General features: G+C 37.2%; 1 protein-coding gene across 10 annotated transcripts in view; it reads left to right on the top strand.

The window, feature by feature from the left end:
- The first annotated feature begins 3,410 nt into the window (after nucleotides 1-3,410).
- AGTPBP1 (ATP/GTP binding protein 1) overlaps nucleotides 3,411-26,220 on the top strand; it is a 58,761-nt gene continuing 35,951 nt past the window's right edge. For 2 of the 10 annotated variants that reach the window (XM_032674686.1, XM_032674684.1), the window contains exons 1-12: nucleotides 5,062-9,956; nucleotides 10,858-10,989; nucleotides 11,989-12,058; nucleotides 18,245-18,375; nucleotides 18,893-18,960; nucleotides 19,344-19,407; nucleotides 19,786-19,932; nucleotides 20,193-20,324; nucleotides 22,150-22,243; nucleotides 23,647-23,684; nucleotides 25,188-25,396; nucleotides 25,836-26,013. In XM_032674686.1, the coding sequence (XP_032530577.1) occupies nucleotides 12,027-12,058; nucleotides 18,245-18,375; nucleotides 18,893-18,960; nucleotides 19,344-19,407; nucleotides 19,786-19,932; nucleotides 20,193-20,324; nucleotides 22,150-22,243; nucleotides 23,647-23,684; nucleotides 25,188-25,396; nucleotides 25,836-26,013 (1,093 nt within the window). In that variant the 5' untranslated portion in view covers nucleotides 5,062-9,956; nucleotides 10,858-10,989; nucleotides 11,989-12,026. Of the gene's footprint in view, nucleotides 3,506-3,742; nucleotides 3,762-3,982; nucleotides 4,092-5,061; nucleotides 9,957-10,761; nucleotides 10,990-11,988; nucleotides 12,059-13,413; nucleotides 13,532-18,244; nucleotides 18,376-18,892; nucleotides 18,961-19,343; nucleotides 19,408-19,785; nucleotides 19,933-20,192; nucleotides 20,325-22,149; nucleotides 22,244-23,646; nucleotides 23,685-25,187; nucleotides 25,397-25,835; nucleotides 26,014-26,220 lie in introns of those variants that run through there. The other 8 variants (XR_004354351.1, XM_032674685.1, XM_032674678.1 and 5 more) reach the window with 7 other exon arrangements.

The raw sequence follows: 26,220 nt of genomic DNA, 5'->3' as shown, positions 1-26,220 counted from the left end.
AGAGGAAGACTGCAGATAACTGCTCTCAACCAGACTGCAACCACCACCCTCGACAGGACTGCAATCACCACTTTTCAACCAGACTGCAACCACCACTCTTGACCAGACTGCAACAGCACTCTCACCAACAAGTTTTCCCCTCTCCTTTTTCTTTGGACTGAGGGGGCCCAAAGAACACCACTCTGTTCATGCCCCAGGGTGCTGGGTTATATATTTGGGTTTTGTGGGTTAAAACCAATTGTTTGTCTGTATAATCGTACTTATTGTATTATTTTCTTAAATTGTTATTCTGACTTATAATCTCTCTTTTGAGTTGAGTCCATTTCCCCTGCTGGTTTACCTTTAAACCAGCACAATGCCTATTAAAGATTTTAGTTGAAATGTTGCAAAATTTTGTGAAATCAAAAGAATAATGAACCATTATATTAATTACATAGCATCAGATAACTGTTTAGAATTGTATTTGATTTAACATGATTTTTAACTATGTCTTTATAAGAGATTCAATGGATAAACAACTCACTTTTGCACACAGTATTATGTTTGAAAACACACAAAGCTAGGGCAGATTCCTTCAGTCTCATGTAAGTAAAATGCATCTGAATTTGTGAGAATTGTTATAAGAACAGCAGTGGCCTGCTACTGCCTTTGTACATCAGAGTCCGGTTTTTTGAAGGTAAACTTGTTCTCTGTACAAATAAATCCTAAAGTTGGAATCAATTTATCTACCAAAAAAAGAAAATCTAGGTTCAATCATTCAGTGACCTTTAACTTTCCATAAACAAATGTTTAGCTAGTAAAAACGGTTCTCCATAGAGCAATCTTTTGGGTGGAATAATCAAGATAAATGCAACCTCTGCATCCAATTATGTTCTGCATTCTTTGTTTACATTAACAGTGAGAAAAGTAAATGGGTTTCAGTAACTGATACAAGTATTTTAATTAGGCCCATTACTATAATTCATTTTTTCTTAAATGAAATCACACTTTTTGGCAGTGTTAAATTAATTGGAGCTTCTGCTGTGTCCTCTTTCTTCAGTAAAGAATTCTCATATTTTGAACCAATTTATTTTTGTCATGTGTCAGGACACATACAGAGCTGTTAAAACATTGTTTTCATAACTAACTTAAGTACACTTACTCTGACTTCAGCTTTAAAAAAATTAGAGAGATTTTTATCTACACCCCCCCTTATTTGCTCTTTACTTACCCGAGCCTGGCTGGTACTATTTTTGTCTTTGCCTGAGTCATATTTGAATTTATTCCATGTCTTCTGCCTTGCTTCAGACAGAACTATGCATTTAAAATAATTCTATTAATAGAATTCACAGACACCTTGTAGCTGTACTGTTTTCTGTTCCTATCTGTTGCCAATGTACTGGTAAAGTCCTGCATTCTGTTAACCTGCATTCTTCTCATTCGTGCTAGATAACTGGAGAACCTTTTAAGAGAGGGAGGAATCTCCTTCCCAATACATGTATGTTTTATGATCATAATCCATAGGTTTACAAGTTCTAGGAAGCATAATTAATGTTGAATTATTTGCCAAAGAAAGACCAAGTGAATAACAGAATAAATGGACAACTGACTATCCATTTTTGTTAGTATGGTGGGATGGGGACTTAAGAAAATTTATTAAAGTATTTATGCATAAACAGGAGATAGGAGGACCAGAATCTCCCATCTGTCATATCTACACAAAAGTAGTCCACTGCTCCTCACTTGCGTGGTTTCTTCTGACTTGCCAGTAAAGCAGCTTTGTTCTGTGTCCATAAGGTTTAGATGTGTATGTTTTCTGCGTGGATCATCTGTGGACTGTTGCACGGACGATAAGCAGAACTTACCTTTCTAACACTGCAACACCACCCAAGTTAAAGGACTAACAAACAGTAACTATAAACAATTCTTCAGGTGAATCAGCCCTATGGAAGAATAGCAAATTGTCACACAAAACACATAGCTACTTCCTAGGCAGTAGAAAAGTCTTGGCTGTCTTTGCTCTTGTCTTTGTGAGCGGAATGAATGATGTGTGTAGGACAGGAATTGCAAATGCGGTAGCCAAGTATATGTACTTTGAAAGGGAAGATGAATAAAAGTGTGTAGTTTTAAGGATCTGAAATCTGCTTTGTACTGAACAAGACTAAGAATGGCCGACTCCATGGATACACAATGTTATTGGGAAATTAACTTTGCACATTTCTATTAGGGATTGTGCCTTTATTTTTGGCTATTATTAGTGTGAGATTTGAACTGGATTTCAGTTTAGCAGCCTTCACTAAAGGCTGCTTCTCCCATATAAGTTTTGTAAACAACTATCAGTATATGGATTTGGCCATGGTATTCTTACCAGTTTCTTCACTTGAGGAACTTAAAGAAAAAAGAAATACTGTTCTTGGTTGTTCCACCTTAACAAGTGTCAGAGAGGGAGATTAAATTGCCCATTTCTAGAGGTCATCAGTGATACTGAGCAGTTGAAAACCAGGAGCCAGGCATGTGAAGGTTAATTTGCCATAGAATGTTCTGGTGTGTATGAGGTATTATTTCTCTTTTGCAAAGATTTGGAGCAGAAAAGGTGTGTGTGTGGGGGGAATTGAAGCCTTTGACAGTTACAAATCACTGAGTTTTCTTCCTTGCTTCCATGATTCCTCAGTGTCCTGGGCAGTGGGATTCCTTGGTTTCACTGTGATTGCCATAAAAAGCAGGTGAAGGTTGGGCTGTGGAGAAGCACCCAATGGAGTTGTGGAATCCAAAGTCACAGAATCCATCCGGTTGGAAGGGACCACAGTGGGTCATCAGGTCCAATCTCCCTGCTCAAAGCAGGGTTATCACAGAGCATGTGGCACAGGATTGCATCGAGGTAGTTCTTGAGTATCTCACAGAATATTTTGAGTTAGAAGACCCCTCAAGGGTCATCAAGTTCAACTCTTAAGTGGACAGCCTGTACCGAGATCAAACTTTTGACCTTGGCCTTATTAGCACTATGCTCTAACCAACTGAGCTAATCTCGGGCTTCAGTGAGGGAGACCCTACAACCTCTCTGGGCAATCCCTCCCAGTTCTCGGTCAGCTGCACAGTAAGGAAGTTCTTCCTCATGTTCAGGTGGAACTTCCTGTGCATCAGTTTCTGCCCGTGGCTTCCTGTCCAATTTTTTGGCACTACCGAGCAGGGCCTGGCTCCGTCCTCTTGGCACCCGCCCCTTAGGTACCTGTATATCTTATATCGGTATGGACAGCTCAGACGTGAGCGGGTGGGGCGGCGGGCGCGGCCGGCCCGGCGGATTCACGCGGCTCGTCCGGCTGATCCTACAGCCGTGAGCTTCCCATCGCCGGGCCGGCCCGGGCACCGCTCCCCCCCGCGGCGGCGGTGGCGGCGCTTGCGCGCGGGCGGGGCGCGGCGGGGCCGGTGACGCGCTGCGGTGCGGGCAGGTCCTGCCGCCGCGCGTGAGGACGGCGGGGTCGCAGCGCGGAGCCGCCGCCGCCCGGCGCCCCCGCTTGAGCGCCGCGGGGTGAGTGAGGGGTTCCCCGCCTACCGCGAAGGTGAAGCCCCGCGACCGGGCATCGTCCCCGGCAGCGCGGAGCGGGCCGCAGCGGGGCGGGACCGGCGCCGGAGCCGGGACTGGGGCGGGGCGGGGCGGGGCGGGGCTCCTCCGTGCCGGCTCCCCGCGCCGGCTCCCCGCAGCTGCGGGGCGCGTACCTGCCGGGGAGCGGCGGGGCCACCTGGGCCGCGCGCTCCCACCCGCGGAGGTGGGCGCGGGCTCTACGGTAGGAGCGGTGTCTGGTGTCCGGGCCCGGTGGGGTCGGGTCTGCCCGCGGCGTGGGGTGGAGCCGCACGGAGGCCGGCGCTGGCCGCGGGGCGAGCTGCTTCCTCCGCGCCGCGCCTACGGGGGGCACTGCCGGGCAGTCCTGGTGCTGCAAAGGCTGCAGGTGACCCCCGGCCTTTCCGGCCTCCGAACGCTGCGGCTCCGTGCCCCCTGTCCCGCTGGAGGGGTAACCCAGCGCGGGCATTGCATGGAAAACACGACGGTTGGAATAACACTTGCCTCATGTACCGTGCGACTTGGCCTACCCAACGTCTGCCTATCTTAACGCTCCGTGTGTGGGAGTTTGTTATATTTAGGGTTTGGTTTTTCTTCCTCCTCTGCCCCCTCCTTTTCCTACCTCCTCTTGCAGTGATGGAAATCTGTCATATCACGTATTTTTCTCTAGATGTCAGTTCAAATACTCGACAGAGAAGGTTTGAGAAATAGGTTGCATATCAGGGGGTGGTGTGGTGTATTTCTTCAGTGTAAACTGTTTTCAGGCACTGAGATATTTAGGAGTCAGATATTTAGGAGTCAGATATTTAGGAGTCAGATATTTAGGAGTCAGATATTTAGGAGTCAGATATTTAGGAGTCAGATATTTAGGAGTCAGATATTTAGGAGTCCTGAGCTGGATGAACTGTTATTACAGATACTTAGAGCGGTAGGCTTTCTATAGTATCTACAGGCAGAGATTGAATTCCTCTGTGTACCTGTATAGTGTAAAACTTCTGTATAGTCTTGTGGTATGAATGTTGATTTTTGTGTATTTATTTTTCTGTCATGAGGGAATTAGCTTTCCAACGAATATTCCCACGAATGTTGTTCCTTTAGAGAAATACATGTGTGCACTACCTTTGTAGGTTATATTTCTTGAAAATCTTCCTTGTTTTGCTTGTAGCTTTCAGTGTGTATTTTGTATAATGCTGGGTGACTGGATGTTGGTAGTGGGATAGCCCCACCTTCTGGTTAATCCTTCAGTGAAATCATACTTGAGACAGAAGAGTTTTTCTGGAAATTATATCTCATGCTACGTGTTGTGAATGCAAGTCTGTGTTGGAATATTTTTTTATTTTTTGGGTGGAAGAGTGGCAAGGCAATATCTTTTTATGGAGATGTTCTTATTTACCATCAAAATAATTTTAACACATAGTTTCTGATGTTTCAGTTCACTACTGGGAATTTTTTTTTATGCCAGCATAAATTAAGGGAAGTACTTTTTTTATTTTAAGCTTCAAAAAAAGTATTTTTATTTTTTTCAGAAAGCAAGGAAATTATACTAAACCAAGAAGTAGTCTTGGTGTGTGAAGTGACACCTGATCTATGTGTGAAATGATCCCTGATCTCAAGCTTAACTTTCAGTTTAGGTGTTGGAGGTGACAGTGCTCATATTTTAGGTTTCGTGTTCAAGAAGTTCACAGATCGTCTTCCAAATACAAGCTTTTGAACTTGAAAAATATTCAGGTTTCTTGGTAGAAGATTTATATTGGTTAGCTTACTGCTGCTGGGAGCAAATTCACTGAAATTATGTGTTAGAAGCTACAATTAAAAGGGAAAAAATCAGGAGAAGGGCTCTCTGAAGTCCTCTTGGCTTACAGAATGGGATTACTCTTTCACCTCATTTTTAGGTTTTAGTTTAGGAAAGATGTTCAGCTTGTCACTCAACAGCTTGTCAGCAGTGTGTCTTATGATTAGAGACTTCACAGTCTTTAAAATTTATGATGATACTCTGCTAGACATAGCTGGGGATCACCTGTTTTTTGGCTCTCAGTATGTTATTTGAAACATCTCCTTTAATTCCTGTTATCTGTGAGCTGCGTGCTCTTAGGATATTGCTCCTATGATACGAATTGCTAATGTCTGAAAGAACTGAATACTGCTTGAGTCACCCTGACTCTGGAATATAACTGCAGTAATTGAAATGTTGAAACTCCTTAAACAACATAGGCGGGAAGTCAATTTTCTTGGAGTGAGTGTGAGAGTGCTGAACAGGGCAGCTGCTTGTGTGAGTACATTGGAGAGATTTATAATGGCAGCGTGTCTCTGGGTATGTTTTCAGGTCCTGCCACTCTCCACAGCTTAACTGTCCAGTATCCTGTGCTACGCATCAAGAAGATTATGAGCTGTCCAGTGTGTGGCCTGGATACATGGATGATTCAGCATGGTTTACATTTGAAAATACAGTTTTGTAACATTAAACCATAGAAAGACTGGAAGTAGTGGGGAGGAGGGGAGCACCCAAACATCCTTCCTCTTTTTTGCAACAGCCGCAAAGGTGACAGTCCTAAAACATTCCATGCATTACAAGGCACATATACGTTTTCACTACAACTTCTGTACAACTTAAAATTTATGAGAAACAGAATGTCCAGGCTTTTGCATTCTGGAGGTAGGCAATACTGTTTTAATTGCTCCAAGTATAATTCATAAGCAAAACAATCAAAATTAAGATTTTAAAAGTGAGAACAGTTGCTGAGAGTATTATAGGTTGTGGTGATTGTGTTTCTGTGCACTAATGAGGTTGAAGGGCTTGAAGGTATTTGAATAGATAAATCTACAACATAAAGCCATGAATTTTTTTTTTCTTTTCTTTTTTTTTTCCGTCTGGATTAAAACCAGGATTGAGGGTTTGCTTTAACTCATCTAGAATTAGCAAGTTTAGATGTTTGGGTTGATTTTTTTTACAGGCTGACCTTAACCATCGAGACAGTGTAAACCAAAGGAGCAGCCGCTGGGTTAGGTGCTGGAAAGCATCTCTGACATTTCCCACTGTATTAATGGAACATTTCCAAGAGCTGTCTGAAGTTACAAGGTTTCCAGTTCTTGTTCAGTTTCTGGTGTAGGGAAATGCTTAATTTCTGCTATGGTTGTCCTTTTCCGTCTGGCTATTTTTATTGCTCCCTTCTCCCTCCCTGTGCCATTCACTTTCTACCTGATGAAAGGGTTATGCTAGTGGGGTAAGAAGTAGCTGACCTCTGCAGTATTTCTGTCAGCTTAAATCATGTCAGCTTTGAACGTGATCCCATGTGACCCTGGTGATAGCAGGTTTGTCATATCTTGAAGTAATCTTATGCTTGCAATGCCAGTAACTTTCTAGGAGCTTCTTTCCAGGCAAGAAATGAAGTACTGTTTTTTATTTTGCCTTTTCCTGGCCAATGCTTTTCTTTCTTTCATAATCATTATTGGGTATTTACAGCTTTTTTGGCTGCATGTGTCAGGCCTTCTTTTTACAGTTAAGTTGACTGGTGGTAATGGCTGCATGACATAGTTGGCAAGCTGCTGTAAAGGACTTTGGTGCTTCAGTCTTCTGTGAAGCTTTATGTATGTCGTTTTGAATGTCTGATTATGTGTTACAGTTTACCTAGTCACGTCAGAAAGTCAGCAGTTTGCTATAATGCAGCAATGGGTGAGCTAATCAGCTGACTTTTTTGTTCCCGACTATAAATATTTATAGCAAATGGTACAAGGGAAAGGCATAGCTGATTTTCAGAAGTATTTTTTCTTTGACTGGTAAAGGTTGTTAGTCTTTTCATTTTGTTTTGGATTTAAAAATTAGACTCTCTTCGACCAAAAACTTCAGATTTTTTTTTCTACTTAGAAGTGTTGGGTAGATTTAGTCATTAGATGAAGGACTACTTTCTACCCTTTCCACATAAAGTCTTGCAATTACATCTGGAGGAAAAGTATCTCTAGTTTTTCTACTATCTTGAACAAAATTCTTTTCATAGAAGAAATACTTCTAATGTACTTTTAGGGATATTATAATATTTTGATGGCACTAAAAGTTTTTTGTATGGCTGCATGTTAAAGTATTAGGAAGCAATAACTGTTTAGTGTGTATTCAAAGCCATTCCATCCTATTTTAGAATTTAATTAAAGAAATAGCTGGTTCTGAAAATTGTCTCCCTCTGGACTGTTGACTAGGACTTTAATTCCTGTGAAACTTCCACAAAGTAAGATTTGTCCTGGAGTAGGAAGTCTATGTTTTTGTTTTCCAGTTCCTGTAGAAGAAGGTTCAGGAACTGGGCTAGGAATAGTTAACTTCAGAAAACAAATTTTCACTACCACATCAGTTATAATTATTTATGTATATGGTTCTGTTTACTAGATTGTGGTTGAGTATGATGTAGTGTTTACCAATTTGAAACTTAGTTGTAAAGCTTGAAGGATTTTCCCAGGTTTTCAATCACTAGAGTTTTAAGTTGGTTTATAGGTAACCAAAACATGTATATACTGTACTGTGGATTAAGCTTTCAGGATTCAAAGCAGTTTGTATAAATAACTCTGGCATCCCCAGTTAGCCTGTGAGATTTTTTTTATCCAACATTAGATCTTATGTTTTCATTAGGGAAATTTTCGCATCTGATAACCTTGCTGGTTTGTATGACTTTAAAATAGAACTGCTTTCCCTGAAAAAAAGCACAAACAACCAGTTTTTTAAAAAGATACTCTTGGAAGTTGTCACTTGGGATGCTGAACTGGAAAACAATATGTCATACATGAAAGAGTAAAAGATTTTAGATAGCCGGAGGCACTGCTTAAGGTGTAATTGCTAAGCCTTTTGCAAAGGGCCAGTCCTCCTTAAGGTACAGGAGGATGAGATGGTAGAAGCAGCACTGCTGTATCAGTAGCAGTGGCCAGTTCTTACTGCTGTCAAAGGATGAGCATTCTGCTGTCCTGGTGAATGTTTTTTTGTATAATGTCAAGTTTAATATACTGCTGTTTTCCATATTGTGTGGGGTATTCATGTGGTTTTGCCACATTTAGAATGCTGGTTGTCACGGTGTTTTGCTCTCTACAAGCTTTTTGGATAGGTTGCTTTTGGTACTGAGGCAGTGGTTGTTGCTGTCACATATTGCTGCTTATTCTAAATTTTGAACACAGACCTTATTCCTGCAAGTGTAAATTTACTTAGGTAAATAGTTCCTGCAAATAATTTACTGCTATGTTTAAAAATGTTAATGATAAGTAATATTTTGGAATTAATATAGCCTACGGAATGAAGAATACAGAAGTCTTTTTTATGGTTTTGTTTAAACAGACTCACAAGTACCTTGAAAAAGAATGGTTTTGACCTATGAACAGCTTCTGAGACTAGAGTATGTAAAATGAAAGGTCAGTTTGCTTCTGGTTTAATCTGCACTGGACTAGGGGAACCCCCTCACAGTAAAGAATTTCTTCCTCACATCTAACCTAAACCTTCCATCTTACAGTTTAAAGTTATTGCTTCTTGTCCTATCACTACATGCCCTTGTAAAAAGTCCCTTTCCATCTTTTTTGGAGGCCCCCTCTAGGTAAGCTACTATAAAGTCTCCCCAGAGCCTTTTCATCTTCAGGCCGAACAGTCCCAATTCGTGTAGCTTGTCTTCATAGGAGAGTTGATCACCCCAGTCATTTTTATTGCCCTGCTCTGGACTTGCTTCAGGAAGTCCACATCCCATTTATGTTGAGAGCCCCAGAACTTACATCAGTAAAATTTCCTCTGAATCCTGTTACAATGTCTGACCAGAATTATTACTGCCTTGAAGAGACTGAGCATCTGGGTGTTCATCTAATACAAGTATGTCAACTTAGTGTTCAGGAAGATGGTGCCCTTACAAGTCCTCTGTAGTCCAACAGGCACTCACAGCAATACCTAATAGTCATGTCCAAATATGAGGTCTGAATGAAATGGTTCAAGTTCGTTTCTTTAGCCATTATTTTGAGCAAAAGAAAATTGCTTTGTGATAGTGCTTGCCATTTTATGCAGTAGTTTCCTGGTTAGAATATTTATCCAAGAAGTAGGAGACTGTGTTCCATGCTATTCTGTTAGGTTTTGGCAAATGTGAAAACTTTATATGAAAGGTAACTGTTGGAGGGGTTATACTCTTCCCTTTTGCATGAACCTTGCCAATGTCAAAATTTCATAGCATTGAAAAGGTGGATCAGCGAGAAGGTGAGTCAGTGGCTCAGTGACACTGAATTGACCTTGGAGTGAGGCAATTATGTGCTTTTCTGAAGAGAAAGGAAGAGGTGAAAATTATATATAATTTCTTGCAGTCCATTTAATTTGTTGTACTGTTGGTAGCACTGTTACAGTGAATGCAGCTTTCTGATTTGGAACTTCACGCTTCTGGAGAAATTTCCCATGAAGACACTGCCTGTTTCCGCTGTGTAGGTGAGAGGATTCACAGGCAATGTGAAAAGGCAGAGGGAGATTGCAGAGAATCGAGCATATACCAGCTTGGAATTTTAACTAGTCAACACTCCTTTCTTTCTTCTGCTCCTCTTCAACTTGCTGTGCTTTTATTCAGTTATTGCTGTTGTTCCTTTAAAAGCAGAACTGATACTAGTTTTTCCTCTGCTCGACTACCACTTGCAGGCAAGTGTATTAAATTTAAAATATATGTTTAAATTGAGACTCATTCACCTTGTGCCTTTACCTTTCTATCAATCCTTTATTCAAAATAAGGATAATATTAAAAGTTTTAAATTAGTAATTTTGCATTACCTGGTAAAATGTTAGAGAAACTTTTTTACTTTAGTATGCATAAATGTTTCACCATGACTCTCTGGATTGCTACTGTGTGCATTTCTATCTCTTTTCATTTTTTTCCCTGCTCCTTCTCCCTGGTGGTTGTTTTTTGGGGTTTTTGGTTTGGTTTGGTTTTTTTCAGTGGTTCTTGTACTTTTTCTTATCTGCTTGACTTTTCCCTTTGACCTGGAGTATTAGTAAGCACTTTAGCACTTATTAAATACTTTGTGGTGAATTTAGACAAACAAATTAAGATCTTAGAGTTCAAGATGGTTCAGCTCAGTAGCTGGCTCCACTTGTACAGCAGTTCAGTACACTGTAATATATAGACAGTCTTGGCACTGGCAGACCGTTCATCATCTGTATGACAGTGGGTCAACGCTGCAAGCAAAACAGACCTGGCTACTTGCATTCAAGAGTCTAATATTTTCCCCCCAGTAAGACCTGCAACCTGGTTCAAATAGTCCAGACTTTATAATTCATGAAATTGTGTGTATTGTGGTGGGCACAGCTATTGTCTTGTAACTATTTATTTTCTTTAAAGGATTTTGAGATACTTTACACTTGAAGGGTAATTAGAGAAACCTAGGACACCTGTTAACTTGAGTCAAGCTGGAATTCTGGTGAAAAGCTAAGCATTTGCTTCCTGGCTGCTGGGAAAAGATTCTGCTTTCAGGTAAGTCTGGAAATAAGCTTGCTTCTTACTTCATCTGCTTTAGGCTTTTAGCAGTTGCCGCATGGAACTTACCAGTAATAAAAATCTGATTACTTTAGGTGCTGAACAACAAGGATTTTTGAGAGGTTTTACACATTTCTTTGGGGAGAAGGGGATGGGGGGCACCTCTGTGTGTGTAGTTGGCTGAATTTATTGCCTGCATTTTCCAAAAGAAAAGTGCTTTATCATATTCATTCTCAGCACCCATATCTTTGAACATCCATTTTCCTCTTTGCTCTGTCTTCTACCTTTAAACTAACAACTGTGCTCTTGGAGGATACTATTTTTTGTCACAGTGGGAGTATTTGTCATTCATACTAGGTCTCAAATGGGTACTGAGGTTCAGTTAATGGTCTTGTAGACTGCAACCTTGGAGGCACCATTTGAGGAAGTGTTGTACCCTGAGGACACTACGTCCTTAAATGGATAGGAAAATTGAGTTCTTAGCATGATATGGTTTCTGTCCAGGAAATATATTCAGGTCTTGCTTAAATAAGAACACCAAATACTCCATGTTTCTCACTGTACCTCTAGACTTAATTACTCTATAGATACATGAAATGGTAGTCAGAAATAAGTATGTTGTGGCATCTTATAACATTGTCAAGTAAGTTTAAAAAAGTGTATTTACTGGCTTCAGCAAAAACTTTACAGGAAAATAATGTCTATTAAATGACTTATACAAATTTCTGTTCTATTATAATCAGATTTTCTGAGCTTTGGTAAGACTGAATTATAATGCAGAATCATACTCCATACTTACAATGCAATAATTTATTTTAAAAGCTGGATTAAATAGTTTGAAGAGAGAAGAGCTTGTGATGACAGTGTGGAGAAATGCAATTAATGTGAATTAACTTCTTTAGCATTTCTAGTGTAGAGACATTCAGTATGGTGGTAGCATTTCATCATTAAAGAACAAAAGATGTTGACAATATGTAGTTGTTTAATATTTTCCAGGTTATCAGAAATGGCAATTTGAAGAATCATCTTTCGATATGAACAAAGTAAAAACATCATCTGAAAAAAGGTAAATTTGCAGAAACTATAGTGACCTCTCAACATGAAGCTATTTGAGATCTGTGAAAAAACAGTCTTTATCTTAATAATAAGATAAATAAAATATATGAAGCTGAGACTAGCGTTTGAGAAACTTCCATTATTATGGGTCCATGGTAAGACTGTGTAAGTTGATGTCCTGAAACACTGAAGAAATCAATATTGATAGCATGAAGCTTAATTAATAAATAATTTGCAAAATTTAAATTTTCAGTTACTGTTAGATATGTTCAAATATAAAGTTTACATTAAATTTAATTGAAAAATACATTAATAATTTCACTGCACATATTGGCAAAGCATAAAAAGATCTCTGCTGAAGGAATTAAAGAACAAGTTTATAATACTGTGTAAGAAGCCATGATTTTGTCATAAGATGTGTGTCGTTCTGCAACAATCCTGCAATCCAACACATAACTAGAACAAACAAGAGTGGGATTGTAGAAGATGTCGAGTTGAAAAGTTGTGTTTATTACATGTTAACTTGTTTTAGCAAGCACTTGAAAAGTTTATGAGCTTGTTTCTGGAAGGCTGCTAAGCATCAGGAAACTATTGAAAGGCTTTCAGTCTTTTTCTTAAGATAGCATAGGTTATACCATCTTGTTAAGTCAAACGATCTAATCAGATTAAAAAAATATGTACAGGCAGCAAAATACGGAATTTTGGCTTCAGTCTTAGTTCTCTGAAGTACTCATTATTTTCTAAGTGAGTGGGTGAATTTGCATGAAGAATCTGCTCTACTGTGCATTAGTTTTGTGTCTTGGAATCTATTTAAAATTTGAATTTAAATTCTTGTGTGTAGTATCATCTTTGCTTTTGCTGACTAGAAGTGGAATGGCTCGATATCAGAGACTGGTTGTTCCTGTTTGTGTGAGGGGTGGGTCAAAAGAAATAGTAAAGAAACAATTACGTTTTCTCCTTATATTAGTAAGTATATTAGCTCCTTAGGCATTATGATAAGGAAAGCAAACTCTGTGTTAGCAATGAGTATTCATGGAAACACTACAAATTATAATACATGAAATATACTATCACGAAGAATATTAGGTTTTTGCAGAGTGGCCACTTAAGTGCCATTTATTCTTCTTTAGTTATAGAGATAAAATAAACATTTCATCTCTGCAATTCAAAACAGCTGTTCCCTAAATCTTCAGTAAGTTATGATGACTCTGTTTACAGAGATAGCTCTGAACTAATAAGAAGTATTAGCTCTCTAAAGATTATTTGGTAACTGTGGAAATGGTTGAGAAAAAAAATAGTTTGAATTTATTTGCATTGGAATAAAATCAGAACAAACTCATGAAAAGCCTACCTATTTTAAAATAGGTTTTTAAAGGCTCACTGGAACATACCAAAATACAGAAGACCTGTTTACTGTGGGGGAAGAAGAAACTCCCTTATGCATCATTGTGCTGGCTGACTGCATACAGCAGTTTCAGAGGAAGTAGGTACAGTTGGGAAAGTGATTACATCCTTCATTTGACTATTATATTTTGTAAGGCTTCTTGCAAGATGAATAGCTGAAAACTGTGCTAAGATAAGGGAATTTTTATAAGCTGCCTTGGCAACCATTAGAGTTATCTTTCTCATTGTGAGTAGACAACCAGAAAACTGTGATGATGTGTTCTAGCATTTGCATAGTGAAAGTGGCATACAGTGAGTAATGGAGAGTTGTGAGTCTAGCACTTCTTCATAGTCAGAGTTTGAATGCTTAAACCTTTTGGGAGTGGAAGAAATGTCCCTGCAGTGAGGGATCTTTCTTTGAGAAAATGTTTTCTTGTTGAGGGAATTCTTTTTCAAATGTGAGCCCCTGAAGTCCTCTGTTCTCGCTGTCTGGGCATGCATCCTCTGTATCTACTTGTAGCTTTCCTAACCAGAGAAGGAGGAAATCCACAAAGTTCTCTGGCTACCTCGAGTAATGCTGTAAGCTTTGGCAGCAGTTGAAATGATGGCAAGGGTGTTCAGTGCTTCCCTTCTGCAAGCTAAGTGGTGGTGTGAGGAGCATTTTGAGCTGCAGCATTTGAATGTGGGATAAAGAAAGAGTTTCCTGCCTATGGAGACATGAACTGTACAGAGTCAAATAAAACTGGTAAACTTTTACCTCAAGACACTTATAGAAAGTCTAAATCCATCCCAGAAGAATAATTATTGGCTGTTTTTGGACAGAATAAAGCACTGACTGGCTACTAGACTGGTAGTAGTTGATGGCTGTCAGAAGGAAACAGTGCACAGTTTATTTTTGCATGTGCTCTTTCTTTCTCTTTCTGCTTACAGCTAATGATTGGAAATATTCTGGGTTTTGACTAATGATCCGTAACAGAAGGAAATTCTTGTTAAAATTGCAGACACCTTGAAGCTGGAAAGATCTGTAAAACTACTGCAGGACCAAATAATTTCAAAATACTCTCGTGAAATGCAGAAAATGGTTAAGAATATTTGATGGAAATATATGCAAGATACTGTGCTTAGAGAGGTATATGACTGGAACAGGTAAAGAACAGTCACACTGGTAGTAAGAAGTGCCAGAAATATTAAGATTAAACTTCAGGGAGAAGAACTTTCAAATGAAGGGATACAAAGCGTTAGAATGAAATTGCCTTTGATTATTGAATCATCATTTCTGTAGGTCGTTAAGGACTGGTTTGGCATATGTATGCCATGAAGAGCAGCTGTGGTCTTTATTGAACTCTGAAGAGAATAGTTTTTATGGTGTTATGAAGTTTCTTCTGGTGCTTCTTAGTCAGAATTTTTTAATAAGTAAAGATTATAGAGACTGTATGTATCTCTCGGTGATTACAGAGTGCTCTTGTGAGAAGGATTTAGAATGAGTGAGGTGAAAAATGCAACTTCTAATAACAAAAAGGGTTATTCATATTGTGGGAAAACTAGTTTCATCTTGTCTCCGCTGCCCTCCTCATCAGTGACAAACTCAGGCACTCATGGCAGCTGGAGACCTGGATAGCCTGCATGTTGGTGTGTGAGATCTGTTTGGGTCATCACATTCCTTCTGACAGTGGCTTTTGACTGAGTTGGAATCCTAGTTAGTGCTCTTCTAGTTTGATGGTTGATGACTCCAGTGTATATTGGATACTCCAATCAGAATTCTTGTGACTGGTCTACACTGCCTGCATACCAGTTTGACCCCAGGTTTCCCATGGCAGAGTCTCAGATGTCTTGTTCCCCAAAGCAATTTATTCATGCTGTAGCAGCACAGAAACAGCTCAAGCTGGTGCCTCCAAGGAGGCACCTTGAGCAAAGGAACCGCTGGGCTTTTATACCCTCACAATCTAAGCGCAGGAAAGTCTTGGCTCTTCCTCCTGAGTCTTTGGCTCCTACTGTGTCTGTCATTGTCAGATCACTATGAAAGTCAGGACACAGTCTTCAGAGTATTTGTGCGAGGTTCTGTAATGTCAGCAGCTTGAGAGAAAACATAGCTCTGATAAGACACAGTTTTTATTGTGCCGTTCTGGTTTTTTGCTGTTAAAAGTATTGGATTCCATGGTGCCTCTCTGTTTTGGAGAACTGTCTTCTAGATTTGAATCCTGAATGGTTTGTTGATCAAAACATATGTATTTGCATTACAGATATGAGAAAGAGTCTCATTACAAATTAGGCTTTCATTTTGTTCTGAGGTCAAATGGGTTGTCACAGCAGTATTACTGATTCTACTCCTGTATGTCTGGCTGGCTGCCATAATTCCTGTCCTACAGTCTTTTTGATTTACTGTGCAGACATTGAAAACTGTAACAGTTTTACAACAACTGTGTATATTAATGTAGAATATTAATAAATAAGAGTACAAATCTTAGTTTAAGATGAAAACTCAGTCATAACTAAGAGGATATCAAGACTTTAATGTATATTTCAGTGTTGGCTGATGCCAGTTTCAAGGATGCTTGATTGGGTATGGTGAAGACATGAAGTTTATTTGGCTATATTTATATTGGAAGACTTTGTGCAGGACAAATAGCCGAAAACCATTCTAAAGATATCTCTGCAGCAATAAGTGCTTATTGCTCTTGATAGAAGCTCTGTCCCCAGGCGGAGATTGTAACTCTAAATCTTAAAACTTAAATTGTTATACCACCCAGTAACGAGAATGACTTACTCTACCTAAACCTCTTAAAGCTTTTAGTAAGTATGGAGAAACTATGTTAGGTGCCAACTTCCTGTACATGGTAAATTGCTTACAGGCACCAGTGTTGCTTGAATTTTGCAGGCTGTAGCGGTCAAAAATGAGGTTTGCTTTGACATTCTAATGCCTACATGTGAGTTTTATCTTTGCAAAAACTTTTTTTTCCCCATTTTTTTTTAATCTTTATTATTTCTAAGGATCAGCTTTGCTTTCTTGACTTGTTTTCAGCTTTCAAACTACATTTATTTCATGGTAAGACCAGGGATATACCACAATAGAAATTATACATATACACACACATACGGAAGTTGAAGCAGCAGTTCTCATACACACTGGCTTATGTGTTGTTTGGCGGGACTGTTGCTTGTTTTGACTGTGGAGCTGGTGAAGATAACACCTTGTGTAAGTTTGTCAGTTTGTATACTGGATCAACAGAGCTTATGGATTTCATTAAAATCTTGGGTTCATTTTGGAGCACTTCAAATAGGTAAACAGAGGAGGAAAAATACACAAAAAAAGGTTACACAAATAAAAATACCTTTATACTAAGCCTGCTTTTGGATGATGAGAAAGTATTGGAGTGATTGTGCTTTACTTAAACAAGGAAATTAGTGTTTCAGCACCCAAGACAGATTTATTTTAGATTAAAGAAATATTCTGAAATCAAAGTCTAGCAAATAACTGAGAAGATGATGTGCTTACTTCACAATATAAAATGGCTTTGATTTAAGTCTATAGTTAATATAACCATTTCTTATTCCTGTTGTTAGCAGCTTGTAAGTATCATCTGTAGTCTGAAATAGATTTTGACTATGTTTCTCATTTAGAGGTCAATATGGAAAAGTGAAAGTGGTAAAAGGAGTTTCCTCAGCAGCTCTTATATCAATTTGCTTTCTCGGCAGCATAACCTTTGCCCTTGGCTACCTTACTCCCTTGATTTTAACATTTTAGTAGAGTTAACTGTAAGTGTGAAACCTTTACACCGATGTAAAATACAAATCAAGGAGTAATAATTCCTCATTGTTTTAAACAAAACTGACAGAATTTATAAAGCAATGTTGTAGACTTCAGTTTTATTGTAGGGGGTCAGAACAATGTCAGTGTAAAATGAATTATTGTTGATTGTTGTGGGACCCTAATGTTACAGAAGTGAAAGTCAATGTAGGTTAATTCTTGGAAGTCATAATTTCCTGTAGTTAACTGCATGACTTTAATTAAAATGTCAAACATTTGTCTAAAGATTACTTTCATGTAGGAATGTGAATCTCTAAACTATTCTGAATAATTGTTATGATGTTAAACTAGAGAGTAAATAAACAGTTTCTAGGCTGACTCTGTTTAGAATACTATAAATATTTACAGTCATTCTTTCTTTGTAATTACCTGCCTATATGAATGACTGGTTTGAAATTGTGTCTTCTATTAAAATACATTTTCAAGGCAATTTTTTTGTTGGCAGGCCACAATACCCTTGTGTTCAAAATGAATCCAAACCCTGATGATAACTTTGCAAATGTTCCAAAGCTTTCTCGTTCAAAATGGTGTTCTTTTTCTTCAGCTGGTGGGTGCTAGTTTGCTCATTTCGTGAATGACAGTCTTTTATCCCACTTCAAAATGCCAGCCTGTGAGACAGTCTTTGGGATTGTTTGTAGCCAGTTTTTCCTTGAGTGGCAGGTTTGATACAGTATCCTGTCACTTAATGCAAATTATTAAATAAAAGTTACTCTAAGTGACGTAGATAAACAACATCTGTACCTATATCTGCATTTTACTTGGTGCAACTGATTTCTCTGTTCACAGTTGCTCTTGGAGATGCTGTTACATATAATTACTCTGCTGCAATTCAGGCTTTGCAAAATCTGTAAATTTGCCAGAATTAAGGAGGATTAAGACTGTTTTACAGTCAAGATAAAATATGAAGATGAATTAGCCACTGCCATTACTCTGAGATGGAGTTTCTGTTGTTAGTGGTTTTCTTTCTCTGATCTAGACAAAAAAAAAAGTAAAAAATCCTTCTTGTAGCATTTCTGCCAATTCTCGGACTATGTCCCTGCTGTCACAGTTGGAGAAGATCAATTTGGACTCTGTATTAGGAGAATCAGACAATGCCAGATATGTTACCTCCAAGATCCTTCATCTGGTTCAGAGTCAAGGTAATTATCTAAGTTTTGTAGTTTTAGTAGTTTCCCTTTTGAGCCTTCCTTATTGTGTATCTTCCTTGCTGGACTTGAATTTTTGTTTTTATTTGGTGAACTTGACTATCCATCTGTTTTTTTCACTGTTGAAAGCATCTGTTTAAGTCCACGTTTAATACTATCTAGTATAGTATTGGTTACGCTAAATTAATTTTTTATTGTCAAACAGCTGTAATTTAAGTAATAATTCACTTGATATATGTATGTGTGTATATATGTATATCTGTGAGAAGTAGAAGTTTCTGGAAGAGAGCTTTCTTACTGATTTTTTTTCTTTACAGTCTTTTTTTTCTAGGATATGACAAGATTGTTCAACAAGTGAAAACAAAAATGAGTTTTAGAATTGCTTAAGTTTTTTTTATTTAGTTTTATATAGTTTTTAATAGGTTTTATTATTTGCAGTGTAGATATTCTGATCATTCTGATCACATATTTTATTTCTGCAAGCTAGTATTAGTCTTTTTTTCACTGACAGAAAAAACCAGGAAGGAGATGACTTCTAAGGGCTCCACTGGAATAGAAATTATCCTGGCAACCCTAGAGGTAAAATCTTTTAATCTCTGTGGTTATGGGTGCACAGTGAGTTTTGCATTTTATCATTGGGCTTTTTATTATGAAATATGTTGTATTATCCTTTGGAGTCTCCAAAACTTGTGGTGTTGGTCTGTAATGATTAAATACTGTCTTTAAGTAACCTACTTATGAATTTCTTGTCACCTATCAGTTCTAATTGTTGTGTCATACTACAAAGTAGATTTTATTTGCTTCTGTGGTTAATTCAAGTGCGTAGTGGGATGTTTAGCTGGGTGGTTATACATCCTAAGTTCTTCTTGATTTGGTGGTGGCAATTTCTCCTAGCTTTAAGTATCTAAACCATTGTAATAGACTGCTACGTTAGGGAAACTTCGCTGTCTTTTTTGTTGCAGAATACAAAAGATCCTCAAACTATTCTAAATATATTGAATATTCTCATTGAGGTAATCTCAGTTGGTAAGTTTTCCTTAAGGAGTCATATATGATTATATTCGTACATTATTCTTCAGGCATTTTTTTGTTTGTTTTGGTTGGTTGTTTTTTATTGGGTTTGGGTTTTTTGTGAGGCTTTTTGTTATTATTGTTTTGGTTTTTTGTTTGTTGGCATTTGCTAAGGCGGACTGATATGCAGAATTAAAAGAACATAAAGACTGAAGTCACCTCGCAAATAATCCTACACAAATAATAAGTTTAAGTCCAGCATGTCCTTGCATAGTGCAGTCACATATGAATAAAATATTAAAATATTGCTGTTCTAAAGACTTATGATAACTGTAGCTTAGATATTTCATTGTTCTTTGGCTTTAGAGATATCAGCTCAATTTTAATTTCTAGGTGGCGGTCGGAGAGCAAGCGTCTTAGTTACCAAAGGAGGGACACAGGTCTTACTACAGCTGCTTTTGACTGCCAGCAAAGACTCTCCACCAAATGAAGAATTAATGGTGCTTCTTCATACTCTTCTTGCAAAAATTGGTCCAAAAGGTGATATTATGGCATAATACATTGATGTTTTATAATTGAAACTTAAAAAAAAATTTCTTCCTATTGTGTAAGCATATATGTATTCAGAATTGATAGAGGAGAGCAAAAGGAGGAGTGAGATGGGGGGGAGAGTGGTGCAAAGTAGACCCGCAGAGCTGACATCTAGTTCTATGACTAGAAGAAATTCAACCATTTAACTTCTATTTTTTAATAATAATTTCAAAATTAGTGTGATTGATCTTGTATTTCTTTGACATCAGACAAAAAGATTGGCATGAAAGCAAGAATAAATGGTGTCCTAAACATACCATTGAATTTAGTGAAGCAGAATTTGCAGAACCACAGGCTAATATTGCCATGTCTTCAAGTATTAAGAGTTTACTCAACCAACTGTAAGTATTGCACATAATTATTTTATTCTCCGTGTAATATAAAGTTTTTTACCTAGATAAGATTAAAATACCAGATTTGGATGCTTGTTTAATATTAAGTGTTTAAAATACTTTCTTTCTGAGAACTTGCTTTTTATATCCTAAAATTGCTTAAACTCTAGAAGAAGCTGGGGTTTTTTTAACCAGTGTTATGGAATGTGTGGAATTTTGAGCTATCTAATTTGCATAAATACTGATGTGTGAAGATGTAAACCGGAAATGCTAACATTGTGCTTGCGAAAGCACTTAGAATTAAATAATTATTCTCTTTATTATTCATACTCATGTGTTTTTTTATTTTTGTTTCTTTATTTTATTTCTTTATTGCTAATTTAACACTTGTTTCACACAGGAAATATTATATTTCTTAATTTAACCTTTTCCTTAATCCTTGTGTACAAGTACTCTACTATTGGGGTAATATTCTTCCACAAGAGCCTGATTGTTTGGACAGGCAGTAGGAAGTTGATCAAAATAGTGTGGTTCTTGCTGTATTTCTGCTGTCGGTTAGATGCTCTTAAGTTTTTCCTTTAAACTCAAAATGGTCATTAAACATCTTAAACAAGTGCAAGAAATTGAAAACATAACCATGTTTGCCCCAGAGAACTGATTTGATGATCTGTGAGATTATGTTTTCAGGACATTCTCATGAGCAGATATAATTCATAAAGCCTTAATACTTTCAAAATGTGGAAGCTTTATTTCTGTTGAGCTGACTGATAATGAGGTAAAGTGCTTCCAAATTGAGGAGTCTAATACAGATAGTTACATTAGTTAACATTGCTTAGCTGAAAACTTGCTTCATCCTGAAAATGGCATATTGAACTGAGTCTCCAATTTGGCTTCTGCTAAGATCAGTTCTGTCTTTCTGTATTTCCCACTCCTTAGAAACAGAAAAAGTAGTAGTTCATAACATTCTGGTGCGTAGAACTGTTTAAAGTTTGAGTACAGTTACTATTAGATAAGTCCTGACTTTTCTTAGGTTCTGGTGTGATGGTTCTGCTAATGATGATGAAATTGCAACTGAGGTTCACATACTAAAGTCTACACTAATAACAGCATTTGTTATGTTGAAGTCTTAGCTGCTGTCTTCCTACTTTGTCATGAGCACATATTGCTAAACTCAGTCAGGAATTGAATTTCTGTGCCTGTTTCAGCAGTTTCTATTTTCAGTGGCTGTTGACTTTAGCCAGGTATACTTTCAGTGCATATTTCTTGAACTTAATAGGTCTTAGCATAATTTCTTTTAATTTTCTCCCTTTCAAATGGGTTAATTTTATACTATTTTTTTCTGAGAACATATGTTCATAACATGTAGTTCAGGAAAGCTTATACCAATTGGCATTTTTAAATTTTATAGCAGACTCTTGGCTTTCAAACCCTGGTGAATGTACCTGTCTATCCTAATACTAAATTATAGTAGCAAGTCATAGAACTTACTAGATTTGAAATTTTAGAAAGCTTGTTGTTTTGATAAACTGAATTAAGAAAATTCTTTTTTTAATGCATTTTAATAACAAAGAAAGCAGAAGCCTGTGTTGGAAGTAGTACATGAGTTTATTTGTATAGTGGTAATGACATTTTTTTTTTCCAAGTTCTATCAAGATTGGATTGTCATGCTGATTATGTGTAGTGTGTCTGCCTGTCATTGTATGTCTTAAAGCACAAGCATTTTTTGTACTTCGAAATTAACTTGTGTCAACTTTAGTTTGAGTATATTGATTTTTTTTTTCTTTTGCCGTTCTTATTACATTATCTTAAAATGGATTGCTTTTAACTCTTCCAGCTGTAAATGCAGTATCTTTGGGAAAGAATGGAGTAGTAGAACTGATGTTTAAGATCATTGGCCCTTTTAGTAAAAAGAACACTAGCCTTATGAAGTAAGTAAGGTCTCTTTAATATAGTGTATGGTAAAACCTTGTATATGTTTCAAAACTTACTTGTAAATTAAAAATAGTATTAGAGAAATCAAACAATTAATATTTGAATAAATATTAATAAAATGAAAGGAGATGGGAAGTTTAATTTTACACAGTAGAGCAACACAAAATATTGGAATGTCTGTTTGAAGTACTGGTAAAATAATATAAGTATTATTTTTCTGTCTCTAATATTCCTGAATGGAAACTGTACAGTAATTATCCCCAAATCACGACAAACGGATCAAGACAGTCACATCATTTTTCAATTTGTTTAATTGGCTTCTGCATCTGCTGTGCTTTTGGTGTGACACTATCCCTTTTATTTGGTAATAAAATTTTCTTTCTGTTTTATTTCAAATCAGTTATAGACTCTCAGAGCAAGAATATAAAATATAGAGTAGGAAGTCCCAGCAGTATTTGTCTAGTGGGCCATTGTGCTGTTGTGTTTAAAAAACCACAAAATTCACTGTTTAGCTGAAAGTGATGACTTTAGATTCCCAGACCCATGGTGGTAGATAGGTTTTATGGTTTTTTTTTATTGTTTGGGGTTCTTTTTGGGGTTTGTTTTGTTTTTTTTCGGTGAATTTAGGGTAAAAATTAGCTAAGTGGATCTAACTGAAGGTAGCCTTTCTTTATACACTCCACCTTTTTGAAGTACCTACCTGTGGCAGACTAAAAAAAAAAAGCTCTGCTCCTTTAAGCCCCAGCCTAAAATTAAACATAGGAACTTACTATTCTATGATGTGAGTAATCATGATATCCTTGTTTATGATGTAAGATCATACACATGAAGTCTATCTTCACAAAGAGGAGAAAAATAAGTCTATATGTTTTCTAGTTGTACAATTTGAGTTAATTGAAAAAATTTCTTTGTGTACAAGAAAACTCTCACACCGACCATCATTTATGGTAGTACAGATTGACGGGTGTTGCTTCTCAATATATTAATACACCACCAGTACTGACCTACAGTTCTTGAAAATAATGTCCTTTGTGGAAATACTTGTTCTGTTGCTAACAAAAACATGAATTTCCGAACTTTCACAACCACTGAGTGTCGGTCATAAACATTACATAGTTTTTTCAAAACATTACGGTGTTTTTTCAAAAACTGGAAGTTTGGATAGCCATTGCATTGATATTTTTTAAGTTTTACCATCAGACTTCAGATACAGCAGATTTATGTGATCTCTTAGTAAAATCAAATCTTAAAAGTGAAGTCTGTGATACAATGCAACCAGGAAAAGATGAGGCTAGACTTTATATGTCTGTTAGCAGTAAGTATCTTGTCTAGTTTTATAGTATTGTAGATTAAGCTTACTGGTTGGTTGCTGTTTTGACTTTTCTTGTTATATTGACAGGGTTGCTTTAGACACACTTGCTGCATTGCTAAAATCAAGTAAGTGTTTGACTACAAGAAACTGTCTACTTGAGCTATATATATGTGTGTGTGTATAGACAGAGTAAAACTAACATTAAGTCTGTGGCCTAAACAAAATCAAGGTGAGGAAAGCTAGAAATAAGGTACAGTTTTATCTGCAGTCTGTGGTGCTTTATTTATGTTGTATATAGCTATATGTTTAATAATTGGTTAGTGTTTCTTCAGTTATGCAGCAGAAGGGCTTCACTGCTTCTGCAAAACTGATCTGGATCCGAGGTAGAGAAATAGCCTTTTACATTCACTCATCTCAGCCCTTCAGTAATGGATGTCTATAACTTAACTCCTGTGCATCCTTTATGTATATATATATATATCTGAAAATATCTGTGGATGACAGGGGAAAATGTAGGTATTCTTCAGTAATTCTTCTGAGTAATTAGGACTTGGGTCCTAATGACAAGTCTGTCAGTGATGCTCACGAAGTGGAATTAAGGGTGTCAAAACAATAGTCTGTTTCCAGGCATGGACTGTCTCATCCAGCAGCAAGCAACAAATGTTGTCTCTGCAGATGTTGAACCAGGATTGTATCTAGAAGGGAATTAAAAACTCATTTTCTCCAAACAGTTGTGTTAAAGCTGCAGCATTCCTAGTACTTCCAGTGGAGTTGGATAAGAACTGAGGTGTGACTAGATTTGCAGAAAACGATTTCAGACAAATGACAGGAAATTTTGGTACTGATTGTCACAGTTTACTCATGTTTTTTCAGTGTGATACCTTGGTCTTCTGATTTGTGTATTTAAAAATTTTGCAAATTCTCCTAGGGAAATTTAGGGAAGGAGATGAGTCTATATCATTGTCAGTGTTCTATTCTGTAAATTGGCAGTTAAATTTTAATATTGGGGAGAGAAATGAAGTGTTGAAAATGTCTGTAAAGCAGGAGATCTTGTGCATTTATTTAGGGATATCTTCTTAGGGGTTTTGACATTGTAACTTCTTACACTTTATGTAAGTAAACCTCTTCATAAAAACACTAATTTATGATGTGTATAGTGCAGTTGTCATTATCCAGTATTTGGGGTAGAGGTATTATAAGTTTGTCAAATTTGAGTGATAGTTGCTGCAAAACTGTATGGATTGCAAGTGAAAAGAAGTTTGTTTCAAATATTTTGTCTACAAAGTGTGTGTGGATAGACATAGATATGCTTTGTAGGATTTTTATTTTTTTAAATTTGCGGATGACATCATCTTACCATTACCTTTAAGTGTAATGCACACTGTTCTTCTGGTAAACCACGAAAATTATATGTGGTATTATTCTAAGAATGAAGTTTAGACTACTGGTCTCAATTGTTCAGTCATTTCTGTTTAGGTTGATGTAAAACTCTGCTAAGTGTGGCTAAAACACTACTTAAAATGAAACAACTCTCTTGCATAAAAAGAATAATTTAAACATTGATTTGAAAGTAATACTGAAGTAATTCTGTCAATTTTTAATTTTCTTTCCTAACTTTTTTTACAAAGAAACAAATGCCAGGAGAGCAGTAGACAGAGGATATGTGCAAGTGCTTTTAACGATTTATGTTGATTGGCACCGTCATGATAGTCGTCACAGATACATGCTGATACGTAAAGGAGTTTTGCAGTGCATTAAAAGTGTTACAAACATCAAACTGGGAAGAAAAGCATTCATTGATGCCAATGGGATGAAAATTCTTTACAACACTTCACAAGTAAGTTTATCGTATTTGGTTTTTCTCATGTTGGTGTTTTTGCCTCTTTAGCTTTAAAAAGATCCTGACCTCAAGTTCGTCGTATTTCTTTTATGAGATTCGTGATCAGTCCTGATTATGGAAGTAAGCATTATTTTCTGTACCAGCCTGAAATAGAGTGAAAGAGTACACAATTAAATTAATATTTGCTATTATTTTGCTGTGTCTATCTCTGGAAGGCATGGTTGAACTTAATTTAAAAAAAGATGAGGTAAAAATACCTTTTAATTTTGAAGTTTAGATTTTTAAAAAGATGTGAATATGAGTTGGTAGAAGTTTCTCTGGCCTTCAAAGGAGACATTAGCAAATTTTTTTGTAAACAAAATACAGATTTCTAGAATTCATTAATAGTGTAACAAATGTAGTTTGATAAATACTTTTTGTTATTCTGTGTTAATAGGAGTGCCTTGCAGTAAGAACTCTTGATCCTCTCGTCAACACATCCAGCCTAATAATGAGAAAATGTTTTCCTAAAAATCGTCTTCCTTTACCAACTATTAAAAGTGCTTTCCATTTCCAACTCCCAATTATTCCTGCCAGTGGTCCTGTGGCTCAGCTGTACAGTTTGCCTCCTGGTGGTATGGTAGTTTTGTAATACTTTGTCTTTGAGTATGTCTATTGCTGCTTTGTGTAAAGTGGAATCAATTGCAGTTGTTTGTGTTTTCACCTAAAACTTGGACTCTGATGCTCTTCTTAACTAGGAAAGGGTCTGTGACTGTTAGTGTGGAGCACTAGTTTCTAATTGTAGATTTTAAGTGATGAAAACTTTGTCCACACCTGTGGTT

The sequence above is a fragment of the Chiroxiphia lanceolata genome, chromosome Z (genome assembly GCF_009829145.1).
Source record: "Chiroxiphia lanceolata isolate bChiLan1 chromosome Z, bChiLan1.pri, whole genome shotgun sequence".
Classification (NCBI taxonomy): Eukaryota; Metazoa; Chordata; class Aves; order Passeriformes; family Pipridae; genus Chiroxiphia; species Chiroxiphia lanceolata.
The sequence above is the reverse complement of the archived record's forward strand: the minus strand, read 5'-3'. Positions and strand labels throughout refer to the sequence as shown.